The sequence below is a fragment of the Hyperolius riggenbachi genome, chromosome 3 (genome assembly GCF_040937935.1).
Source record: "Hyperolius riggenbachi isolate aHypRig1 chromosome 3, aHypRig1.pri, whole genome shotgun sequence".
NCBI classification, from domain to species: Eukaryota; Metazoa; Chordata; class Amphibia; order Anura; family Hyperoliidae; genus Hyperolius; species Hyperolius riggenbachi.
Genome location: NC_090648.1, coordinates 362,527,059 through 362,540,916, shown reverse-complemented (window position 1 = coordinate 362,540,916; position 13,858 = coordinate 362,527,059). Strand labels below are relative to the sequence as shown.

Sequence of the window (13,858 nt, the reverse complement as noted above, 5' to 3'; positions counted from 1 at the left end):
TCGCAAGGGCAGGGCTCTCTTCCCCTTTTGTGTCTTGGTAACCATTATACATTTTATTCATCATGTTAATTTTATCACTGTCATTACCAATTCTATAATTTGTATTTTGTATCATTCTTTGTATTTTGTCACTAATTATGTATCTTGTATATTGGTGTACACCATTGTCTGTATTATGTACCCCATGTTTGTTTGTTACTTTGTACAGCGCCACGGAATATGTTGGCGCTTTATAAATCAATAATAATAATAAATAATAATAATAATAATAATATACAAGGTTTAGAAATTGTATATATATTTTTTTTCTCTGGTTTTTGCCCTCGAAACCAAGTTGCGTCTTATGCCTTGTACACACGATGAGATTTGCAGGCAGATTTCCTGCCAGATCAATTATATTTAACATGTCCGATCTGATTTTGTTTGATTTTCCTATCGATTTTATGTAGGAGTGAACAGGAAATCGATCGAAATCAGATCGGACTTGTTGAATATAATCGATCTGGCAGGAAATCTGCCTGAAACTCTCATCGTGTGTACTAGGCATTATATTGTGGAGCATCTTCTACAGCATAAAATATGGTATATTAACCTACTCCACCTGCAGGAATGTTGTATATTGCAGTTTGCCAAGGTGCCATTAGCTGGATCTGTTTGTAAGCTGACAACACTGTTGATGTTACAGCAGTTGAAGATGCTATGAGCTGCACACTCTATTTTATCTGGCTATGAACAGTAGTAGCGACTCTCCGGAAAGCTAGGATTCATTTTGTGTGGCTGAATAGTAGGTGTAGCTGAGCAAATAAATGACTTTAGAGTTGTTTATTAATAATTGCAAATAATTAATATATACAGAAAATCATTAAAATCAACAATTATAGACAATTATAACCCAGGGAAGAAAATAAACGAATACTTAAGTCAGGTGAAAATGTCCGCTTGGAAAATAAATGGCTAAGTCCCTGATTTCAGAGTCAGGGGACTCAGCCTCAAAGTCCAAACAAGACAGATGCCAGCATGTCCTTAAGCTGGCAAGGATATAATCCGGATTGATGTTTCAAAGTGGAGGACCTCAATTTTGGGTCCTTGGCCATGTTTATACTCCTGACACAGTAAGGAGGAGTGAGGGCGGGAACCACACACCCCTTGGAACCTGAGATGAGCCATCCCCCTTTTCATGGAGACAGAAAATCATATCTAACTATATATCAACTCTAACTCATGGAACCGTACAGGTCAGTGCAGATTTAATAACCTTTTCGGGTCAGTCAGAATTTATCCAGCACAATGATACCAAACACGATGGGCAGGGCCCCTGTGGTATCAGCAGGTTACTTTGCGCCTATCTCACTGACAGGCCATTAGTGGGATTGGTCTGAAATCTTCTCAGTGCCAGGCAAGGTCCGATGCACTCTGCGAGTTTGAAGGGCCTGGCAGCTTTGCAACACAGCAAATATGACAAATATAGCAGTTTATGGCTTAACTTATAAATAACAGTTCAGCAGGAGTTTAAAGTTGCCGGCTGGAGAGATTGCTGGTCCTTTGAACTCCTCAGCTCAGAGCTCACGTGACAATTCCTGCTGGGAATGGTGCCAGATCGGCTACACTAAGATCCGCTTTATGAGCTTCTGCCAGCCCAGAGGTGTGGAAACCTGATTTATGGGGGTCCTTAACGGCTGGCCATGACCATTTCGATAAACTGTCAGTTAAATATGTCATATAGGAGACACAAACAGTGATATTTGAGAAGTGAAATGAAGTTTATTGGATTTACAGAAAGTGTGCAATCATTGTTTAAACAAAATTAGGCAAGAAAAAAGAAATGAAATCAATATTTAGTAGATCCTCCTTTTGCAAAAATTACAGCCTCTAAACACTTCCTGTAGTTTCCAATGAGAGTCTGGATTCTTTACAAAACATCTCTAGTTCATTCAGGTTTGATGGCTTCCGAGCATGGACAGTTCTCTTTAACTTATTTTGGTTCCTGGACGTAGAAACTACGTCCAGGAACCATGCACGCTACTGCGGCCGATCGTGCACGCGCACTCCCGGCCGTGGATTCGGTAGCCACGGAATCAATGTATCGGGCTATGGTGCCCGATCACTGATTCCTCTCCCCCGCTGAAAAAGCGACAGCTTCTCTCGGAAGCTGTGCTTTTTCTGGCCGTTGCCTCCCCCCTGCGTCACTCTAAGCGTGTGTTATGCTTAGTGACGTCATGTAAACAAACTCATGGCCGCCATCTTGTGGCCAAAAAGTAAAACTACAACTAAAGGTAAAAAAAATTAAAAACACACAATTACATTATAAAACTATAGTTTACATCCCACCCTCCCAAAAATACCCAAATAAAATGTTTACCGTAATATAAAAAAAAAAAACCATTACAATAATAAAAAAAAAAAAAAAAAAAGCATGAAGATATTTACCTAAGGGTCTAAACTTTTTAAATATCAATGTAAAGATGAAATATTTCTATATTTTTTTTATTTTAAACTTGTAAATAGTTATAGATGCAAAACGGAAAAAATGCACCTTTTATTTCCAAATAAAATATTGTCGCCATACATTGTGATAGGGACATGATTTTAACGGTGTAATAACCGGGACATATGGGCAAATACAATACATGAGTTTTAATTATGGAGGCATGTATTATTTTAAAACTACAATGGCTGAAAACTGAGAAATAATGATTTTTTCCGTTTTTTTCTTATTTTTCCTGTTAAAATGCATTTACAGTAAAGTGGCTCTTAGCAAAATGTACCCCCCAAAGAAAGCCTAATTGGTGGCGGAAAAAACAAGATATAGATCAGTTCATTGTGATAAGTAGTGATAAAGTTATAGGCTAATGAATGGGAGGTGAACATTTCTCAAGTGAAAACGACGGAATGCGAATGGGTTAACTCACACCACAGATTTTCAATTATATTCAGGTCTGGGGACTGAGATGACCATTCCAGAATATTGTACTTGTTCCTCTGCATGAATGCCTTAGTGGATTTTGAGCAGTGTTTATAGGCGTTGTCTTGTCGCAGCTTCAGCTTCGTCAATGATTCCTGGACATTGGTCTCCAGAATCTGCTGATACTGAGTGGAATCCATGTGTCCCTCAACTTTGACAAGATTCCCAGTCCCTGCACTGGCCACACAGCCCCACAGCCTGATGGAACCACCTCCATATTTTACTGTAGGTAGCAGGTGTTTTCTTGGAATGTGTTTTTTTTCCTCCATGCATAACGCCCCTTGTTATGCCCAAATAACGAAATTTTAGTTTGATCAGACCACAGCACCTTATTCCAAAAGAAAGCGGACTTGTCCAAATGAGCTTTAGCACACCTCAAGCGGCTCTGTTTGTGCTGTAGGCGGAGAAAAGGCTTCCTCTGCATCGCTCTTGCATACAGCATCTCCTTGTGTAAAGTGCGCCGAATGGTTGAACAATGCACAGTGAGGGCCCATTTACACTTGTAAGTGCAAAACCCCGGTGCTTACCGCCGGCGTTTTGCATGAGCGATTTTTTCAGCTGAAGAATCACTGAACACAGCAGCGATGATTTTTTTTTTTTTTTTTTCCCACGATTGCGTTTAGCGCTTCTATAGCACTAAACCAATATCGCTGGGAAATCGCCTGAAAATGGTGTAGGCGATGCATTTTGCGTTTTGGGGCTTTTTGCGGCAATTAGTGAAAATCGCCCAAGTAAGAACGGGCCCATAGGGTTTAATTACACTAGACTAATTACACTGAGCGCTTTGCCGAAATCGCCGGCAAAACGCTCTAGTGTGAATGGGCCCTGACTCCATCTGCAGCAAGATGATGTTATAGGTCATTGGTGTTGGTCTGTGGGTTGACTATGACTGTTCTCACCATTCGTCACTTCTGTTTATCCAAGATTTTTCTTGGTCTGCCACATCGAGCCTTAACTTCAACTGAGCCTGTGGTCTTCCATTTCCTCAATATGTTCCTAACTGTGGAAACAGACAGCTGAAATCTCTTAAAGTGAACCTCCGGACTAAAAATCGACTCAGCAGCACTGAAAAGGCTTTGTGTTTCTATAACCGTTTCACAGCATCAGAACTTTGTTTCTCTTATACAAGCCTCATTTTTAGCTGCACAGAAGAAAACGGCCCGGGCTTTTTCCCCCTGATGCTGTGCAAAGAATGATGGGATTTCTGATTTTGTTCTCATTCTGCTGTTTTGGTGCAATTTTTTAATTTTGAATTTGACCTTGGAAGCCTAGCGTGTGCAGCTGGGAGGGGTAATCAGGACACAGGATAGTTGGAACTGTGTCTCTTACTCCTTGTCACTTCCTTTCAACCAAAAAGATGGCTGCCCCTATGACAAAGATGGCAGCCCCCATGAATCACAAACATTTGCCTGTTCTTTTAAAACAGGGCGGGTAAGAGATTATATTACCTATCTATTCTAATTAACATAACTAATATAACTTGATGACAGTATGTTTGTTTAGGCTGAAGTTCCCCTTTAACCAGATTTCTGTAGCCTTCCCCTAAACCATGATGGTGAACAATATTTGTCTTTAGGTCATTTGAGAGTTGTTGCGAGTCCCCCATGTTGCTACTCTTCAGAGAAAATTAAGAGGTAAACTTGCAATTAACTTCTTAAATACTCTTCTCATAATTGGATTCACCTGTGAATGTAGGTCAGGGGTCACTGAGCTTACCAATAATGTGAGTTCCAATAATTCTAAAAGTTTTGCAATCAACAAAAAAGGTGCCCGCATGTATGCACTTGCCTAATTTTATTTAAACAATTACTGTGCACTTCCTGTAAATCCAATAAACTTAATTACACTTCTCAAATATCACTGTGTGTCTTGTATATGATATATTGCTCAAACTATATGATATATTGGCCAAACTTTTGCATCCCACTGTGTACTGTGTACTGCACCAACAGCAGGTACTTCATCATCATCATCATCATCATCATCATCATCATCCTCCTCCTCACACGTTAAGTCCATAGTGTCGCCTATCTCAGACATATGAGGTGGTGTAACTTGCTTAGCGCCTTCATTTTGTTGTAACAATAATGGCTGTGAATCAGTTAATTCCCCACCAAATAACCCCTGCGAAATGTCAAATGTAGCGGATGTGGTGCTTGGAGTAGCGCTGGTGGTTGCGGAAGATGAGGTGTTCTGTGTTAAATAGTCAACCATGTCCTGACAATCTTGGGAGTTGATGGGAAGTGCTTTCTTCTGAGCACTGTACTTTGGTCTAGGGCTGCACATAATAATGTCAGCACGACCTCGAACAGACCTGCCGGGTGGCCTGCCTCTGGGTCTGCCTCTGCCTGTGGTTTTGTCCATATCGGGGGATGAAGTGAAAGGTATGCACTGACTTGACTAAAACAATGTGCAGTCACACAGGTGCAGTGAAAGGTATGCAGTGACTGGTATTACAAATGTGCAGCTGACACACACACACCACACACCACACACCACACACCACACACACACCACACACCACACACCACACACCACACACCACACACACACACACACACACACACCACACACACACACACACCACACACACCACACACACACACACCACACACACACACACCACACACACACACACACCACACACACACACACCACACACACACACACCACACACACACACCACACACACACACACACCACACACACACACCACACACACACACACACACCACACACACACACCACACACACACACACCACACACACACACCACACACACACACCACACACACACCACACACACACCACACACACACCACACACACACCACACACACACCACACACACACACCACACACACACACCACACACACACACACACACCACACACACACACCACACACACCACACACACACCACACACACACCACACACACACACACACACCACACACACACACCACACACACACACCACACACACACACCACACACACACACCACACACACACACCACACACACACACCACACACACACACCACACACACACACCACACACACACACACACACCACACCACACCACACACACACCACACCACACACACACCACACCACACACACACCACACCACACACACACCACACCACACACACACACACCACACACACACACACACCACACACACACACACCACACACCACACACACACACCACACACACACCACACACCACACACACACCACACACCACACACACACCACACACACACACACACACACCACACACACACCACACACACCACACACACACACACCACACACACACCACACACACACACACACCACACACACACACACACACACACACCACACACACACACACACACCACACACACACACCACACACACACGTCACTAATGCAGGCCAGGGTACACGTCACTAATGCAGGCCAGGGTACACACAGTGCTATTTCCCATCCATTCTACTGGAATTGGATGATTATTTCTGTCATGTCCGATCTGCTCCCGATCGATAACAGGATCAATTTTCCCATGACTTCGGAAAATTGATCTTGTTTTTAACCTGGAGCATTTTGGACATGTACACCCGAGACAACTTTCTTTCAAATTACCTGTTGATCATAAGGGAAATTGTACCCTGTGTACAGCATTACTTTCAGATTCCCATACTCTTTTCTTCCCTTTCATCCTGTCAGTTACTCATCCTTCTAATTTTCTTTATTCAATAACCCCTATCCCCCCCCCTTCTCACATGTACCCAATTCTTTTTCCCTCCCTCCATCTTTCCTATTCTCATGTTTCACCCCTCTCTGCTTACCACCTGCTCACCTGAGCAAAAGAACATTCTCTTCTAATCCAGCCGATGAACTCCCTGTACTCTAGCATCTATTATGGACGCCAAACACATTACCTCTTGTTTTGCTGCACAGCTACTTGTTTTAGCATATATTCCTTAACCTGTGCTTTGGCCAGTAAACAAATCCCTATTCACTTGTCCTATCGAAAACCACATCTAGTTATTTTCCCCTCATCAATTTCATTGCCTAAATGTTTCCATTCACTCTTCCTTGCTCCTGCATACCTAGCCTCCCTGTTACCGGTTTGTCTCACCTATCTGTATCTCCCACTACACTGCATTCTCCACTGCTTCCACTTGCATCTGCCAACCCACAGTCTTGTCCTGCCATTGTTCTTATGCTTCTCAGCCCCCCTTCTCTAGTTAACGGTTATTTTATGGCTAGCTGCCCCAGGTTCACACTATGTTTAAATGTTAGAGGTTAGGTCTTTTGAAAATCCTACAAATCCCTAAGCAAGCTCATTTTTCTCTTGGATATATCATAATGGTACTGTGATGCCAGGAACGCCCAGTCGTCCAAAACGCATAGAAATAGCAGATCCAGCAGTCGTTTCTGATCACCGCAATCGATCGCACATCTATTGCAGGGCTCAGAATGACAAACTTTGGTTTTACGATAGACAGTTCTGGGAAAGGCAGTTCATTGCGTTTAGCACACAGCTGTAACAAGCTGGTTCCCCGGCCCCCTGGAGAGCTAATGACCCCTCTGAGGATATGCCAGCTGTTTCACTCTGATAAGGAGGCCTAGATTCAGCCAGACAGGCTATGAATCCCCGGGAGGTCTTGACACCTTGCTCCCTGGTAAGGATCAAAGGGAAGCCAGCTGCCAGCACACACCCTGAATGACCTGAGGCTCATAGCATAATCCATAACTTCCCAGATCTGTCAAATTTCTGGGGTTTCTGAGATGGCAGCTTCGCCAAACGTGGGGAAAGTGTAGCATGAGTACCGGTGCTGGTTCTGTGAAATTCCCAGAACTCTGTCCCCTAAACTCTCAAAGCAATATGGGTTTGAAGAGACGGGGGTAAATTCTCATGATAGACCTGTCATATTTCATGTCCTAGGATTCGTAAAATCATGCTGAGTGTGAATATGCGGTATAGGTTTTAACTGCCCCCACGTGCACCCCAAGACGGGCCGAACTAGAATTCTGCCAGTCTGAGGGTCTGTAAGGATGGGACAGCCCCTGCTCCATCCTCCCGAGGCTGGACTTGTGCCTGTCATAGCCACTCCCCGCAGCGATGGGTGATAAAACTATTGACAGGCTGAAACGCAAGCGTCCTCCACCTTGAAACACCATCTTGATCACATCTGTGCCAGCTTGAGGATATGCTGGCATCCACCTGGTCTGAACTCTGAACTTTAAACTGAAACAAAAGGAACTCTACAAGTTTTTCCCACAAAAGGACATTTTTCCATAAATCTAAGTATTTTTTATCCCTTTTAGTTTCTTTTATACTGTGTTATCATTTGTCTCTATAATTGTTGATTTTAACGATTTTCTGTATATATTTATATTGCCCGTAAATAAAGACTTTATCAAAGTAGTTTACTGTTCAGCTACACGTGCTATACAGCCATACACAGAAACTGAATTCCGGTCTCTGAGGAGTCGCTACTATTATTGACATCTAGACAGGATACAGCGTGTTTTAACCGTTTTATTTGTAGGATCAGTCAGTCAGTCGGTAGGGACCACTGGCCCATACCAGTGGTGGTGGCAGATATACCCTGAAAAAGGGTGTAAAGTGTATTTCCGTAACCCACAGGCTCCCTTCTGGTTTGTCCGCGGCCAACTCCCAATGGTTTCTGCGCATTGACTGCGACCACAGTTTGCACGATCTGTGCGCTGGACCCGTTGGGAAGGCATTTCGCGTTCCAGCCACCAGGGCTCCTGTGACGGGTACATGCTAGGCTGGCTTCAGTATGTAGCATTGTAGTGTGTTGTGTTGGTGGTTTAATGGTTAGGATAGCAGCCTACCACGCGGTAGGCCTGGGTTCAATTCCTGGCCAATGCATGTGAGTTGGCTTTTGAAATCCAGCAAATCCCTAAGCAAGCTCATTTTTCTCTTGGATATATCATAATGATACATGCTAGGCTGGCTTCAGCATGTAGTATTGGTGGTGATGTAGTGGTGAAGAGAGTTGCCTACCAAGCACTAAGACCTGGGTTCAATTTCCGGTCAAGGTATGTAAGCTGGCTTTTGAAATACTACAATTCCCTGGAAGACAAGGGAGTGAGGGAGGGTGTAATATAAGGAATAACAATCAGCCAGGAGCAAGATAACAAGCCCACAAGAGCCTAACTAAGCTTTCCCTAGCAAAGTCTGTCAGCAGCTGCTCCTTAACGAATTACTGTAGGCAGACGAGTGAGTAAAACATCTGTAGAACCTTGCCTTTTATAAAGGGGGGGGGGATCCAGCAGTGAGTGTAGTCTCATTGGCGACAATGTGCCTGCTGACTGTGATGTAGAGGGTCAAAGTTGTGCTCAATGGAGCATTATGGGGCGAATAGAAGTTACACAAAAGTTCGCTTTCGCCGGCGAACGCAAACCACCCAAAGTTCACCTGGAACCGTTCGCGGGCGAACCGTTTGGGCCATCTCTAGTCATGTCAAGGAGAGCTCGGGTAGAAGCATGTGATTTGTTCAATCAGCTGATAGATTTGCAAAGCTCTGATTTTCAGCGATCATATCCTGCTTTAGTACATGAACATGACTAGCATGACATGACTGATGACATGCATCACCATGAGTTCTACTAAATATGACCACCACTATTTAGGTTTACTTAAACCCATTTAGTAACTGGTTCTCTTGCTCGCTCTGCAAATCTTTGCATGTAACTTTAACCCTCTCTGGCTAACTTCTAACTAGCCTCAAATGTTAGACAAATCCTAACTTTTTACCAATGGCCATCCCTTAACTATGTTGAAACATTCTCTAAAACTAATCTAAACAGCAGCTAACAGTACTCTGACCTTAACCTAACCTAACCCACATAATAAAGCTTCCTAGCGTTAATTCATTCTGATCTTCTAAAATGGTAAAATACAAAAGTTTTCAGTACTCAAAGTTCGAATAACTTTGACAATAAGACTGTGCTGAGAACATTTGTCCTGAAGATAAACTGCGTTATGATCAGTTTTCTCTGAATAATATAGATAAATGCCAAGCTTTGTTAAATAAGTCATGCTCCATTCTGTACTATTTCACTCAAGACGGTGGAAGTCATTATGAATACAAATATGTAAAACACTTCTCTGCTAATACATTGTTGGGCTGTAATTAGTGACATTCTAATTAGGGTTTTAAGCTGGGATAAACTCCTATATAAGACTATCGCTGGTCAGAGAATAATCAGATGTGTGATTTGGACAGAACTGAAGGCTGGGCTGTGTGCTTCCCACACAGGTGACTCCTAGTTCAGAGTAATGGATGAGGGAGACCATTTGGGCTGTGGGTGATCACGCCTTACCTCTTCATCTATTTTGGTAAAAGCGGTGCCATCATTTTTGTTGACAGCCATTATCACAGCCACTACATCTTTGCCGTTCATCACGGGGGCTGCCAGTATGCTCCTCGTATGATACTCTGTAAGGTTATCTACAAAACTGCAGAAGTGGGTGTCCTAAATGAGAGAGAGAAACACCAATGAGAAATGAAGGGATAAAATGCTTAGAAAACGTTGCCAAAGCGTAATCATAAACATTTATCAACATTATTTATTTCCATGGTTTACCAAGTGCATAACACGATGTACTGAGTACACTGAATAATTCACAAACCTCACACTGCTCCTCCGCAATGCTTTCCATTTAGTTTATTTGGGGGCAACCAATTAAAGCAAAAAAAGTATACATTTTATGTTTAATATGGATAAGGAATAGAACATTGGTAGCAAAGAAAAGTCTTTTATTTTCAGTTACAGTATATAGCTTTAAAAAAGAAAAAAAAACACTGCGTCATTCTGCCACAGTTGCAGTTTTAAAAGCACACTCTGTCTTTTAAACTGTAAAACACAACAGAGCTATTGACCCTTTGAACTTTCCTTCAGTAAAACCTTCTGTCAAGCTTTATCTTTGGCATTGTTCACATTGCGTTCCAATCGCGTTGGGCGTGCATTTTTTTACGATTTTTACATACCTCACTACAGTTGTACTTTAAGTGCTTCAGAAAGCAGGACTTTATTCCAGTACAGCTCAGAGAAGCTCTTCTGCATAGATAACTGAAGTTTAACTCTTTCTGTACAGGAAAACAACATGAGACTCTCTTCTTCACTACTAATGTTCAATTTCTTAGCTGTACTTCATATAAAATGTATTATATCATAAGTTTATTTTCACATAGGTTTGCTTTAACCTACTATAGTAGAATCTCATTATAGTAACCTCTGATATAGTAAACCTTTGACTGTAGAAATCTCCGTCTCCAGGTTCAGACCCTTTACCTGTTTAATTGTACAATATATAAACAATCCTGATATAGTTAACTTCTTTGCCAAATTCTTGGAGTTTACTATAAAAGGGATTCTACTGTTGTATGTTTTAGGGTTAGAGAAGGAATCCTATGCAAACATAAAAAGAACGTACTAACAGGAGGCTGCAAATATAAAGAGATACTGCAAATGGGTAACAATACATGGAAGTGGGGGCGCTGCTTCCCAAGAGAGCTGTACATGAGGTGCTGCTGTACATAGTACACATGGAATGTGGTGGCTACATGAGGAATGTGGCTACAGATAAGGCAGAAAGTTGGCCTAGGGGTGCTAAAAGTATAAATCGGCCTTTGCAACTGAACCTAGACCGCCAGATTTGCAAAGAGAGACTGTTATCCTAGTACCTACCTAATGTACCAACAGAGCTGAATCACTGGGTAAACTATTTTATTTTTCTTCTCCTGAATATAATTCCTAGTATGAATTTAAACGCTGGCATGGTCCCCCAATTGTTGATAGCTGCTAAAAGTTTGATTCTAATTAAGCAGAGATGTCAAGATCCTCCTACCATTAGATAGTGGATAGGTAAAGTTAATGTATTGAAGGGTAGTGAGAATCAGATTGTTCTTGAGTAGGATAAGTTTGGGGCCTTTAATATTAACTACTTAAAGACCGCTCCATGCCAATTGGCGCGGACACGGCGGCAGCCCCTGGAACGCCTAATGCAAATCACCGTGCAGTCCTGGGAGCATGTTTTGCAGGAGATTGCGTACGCCGATGCGTGATCTCCGCTTGAATAACCGAGCTCAGCTCCATCATCAGTCTCCTAGTGGCGATCGCCGCTAGGAGACAGTAAATAGATGACGGTTTTGCCATCTTACAATGTACAGCACTGTGATCTACGGCAACGCTGTACTGGGGACACTGCTGGCCCCCGGGGTGGTAAGACTGCAAACCGCTGTGTCATAGGTTGAAGCCTATGACAACCGATCGTGCTGATTGGCTAGCGGAGGGAAGGTAAAAAAAAAAAAAAAAAAAAAGCTAAATTTATTTAAAAAATAAATATTTATATAAAAATAAACACTGAGGGTGCAGTCAAAGCCCATCAACAGAGAGCTCTGCTGGTGGGCAGAAAAGGAAGGGGGAGGGGGGGGAATGGGAAGCTGCAGTGGCCTAATTAGTAAAAAAAAAATGGCCTGGTCACTAGGGGGGGTTAAGCCCATGGTCCTTAAGTGGGAAAAATGGTCAAAGGTTCAACACTCAGCAGAATATGTGAGTATGGTGGAGATGTAGGGGAGGGGTCTTTTAAGGATTAGGATTTCTGATATGTTATTAGGCTTAGGAATATATTGTAGTTTGTAGGATGGGATGTTTTCTTGGGGTATATTTTTTTTTCTATTAGTCTGATGAGGATTTGGATGTATGGGTTTGGAGGGGGAGTTGTTTATAATTGTATTTTTCTCTCTTTTGGAGGGGGGGGGTATGTTAAATCTGCTATATAGAGCTATATGTCATCAGAAAAATCCTTTAACTTTGTTTGTTTCACCCATTCAAAAGCCAGTAAATGAAGTGATCTTTTCCAGCAGGCGTAACAAAGGATCCAAACTCAAATTTAAAAGAAGGGGGGAAAGGAGACTCCACTGTCTCGCCTCCCACTCCATGAAAATAGGGCTAGAAATGTAGTAAATGTCACCAAAGGCCCATCTAGTCATAACCGAGCTCAAGGCAATAGTTTTACTATCGTCATTTTCACTGCAAGAGTAGAATATTAGTGAATGCATGCATCTTTAAAGCCCTACAAAGTAAACCAGTTCGCTGGACCAGTGACCGCTGCACTGAATAAAACTTTTGTCCCTGGCAATGGTTTTCAAAAATCATCTGACCAGAGAAAGGCCATCTCTTTGGTATATTAGCAGTTTTCTGCATGGGTGGGATAACAATTTAGCATACACATAAATGAGCAGGGGCGCCTCTAGCCATTTTGTCACTCCAGGCAAGAAAATCTGTGGTGCCCCTATGAAAATATTCATAATGCAGCAATGTTTAACCATAGAATAATTGTAATGCGGCAGCGTTTTACCATAAAATAAACGTAATGCGGCAATGTTTCACCATAAAATAATTGTAATGTGGCAATTTTTCACCAGAAAATAATCGAAACTACAGATTCAGGCTGAGGTGGGCTGCGGTCAGTGAACTGACTGTTTATCACCTATGGGGTCACACAATCTGGTGGGAGAAGGGTAGGTGTGGGTGCGGTCCCATCTATGGCAGCGCCCCCGCCCCCCTCCCCCCACCCCACTGTGCTCCAGGCGACCTCCTGTTCGGCCTGGTGCACCAGGCACCTCTGTAAATGAGTTTGGCACGAGTAACCAATTGTGTTGATATTGGTAGTCTTATATAATACTTAATACTAAACCCTCAACTCGCACCAATCCTACCAATGCTGTTACTCCTAACACTATCCCTGTTAGTGCAGCATTACCTAACACTAACCCTTTTACTGCCACTGTGCCTAACTGCCGCTTCTAATAACTTGAGCTCTTTACAGCCAATTTTAATATTAACCTTACTGCTACTAC

The 13,858-nt window shown here is 42.6% G+C and overlaps 1 protein-coding gene across 2 annotated transcripts in view; it reads right to left on the bottom strand.

Moving 5' to 3' along the window:
• Positions 1 to 13,858, bottom strand: part of PDE6A (phosphodiesterase 6A) — a 219,093-nt gene that overhangs the window by 114,293 nt on the left and 90,942 nt on the right. For both annotated transcript variants that reach the window (XM_068277126.1, XM_068277127.1), the window contains exon 2: positions 10,317 to 10,469. In XM_068277126.1, coding sequence (XP_068133227.1) covers positions 10,317 to 10,469 — 153 coding nt within the window. The remainder of the gene's footprint in view (positions 1 to 10,316; positions 10,470 to 13,858) is intronic.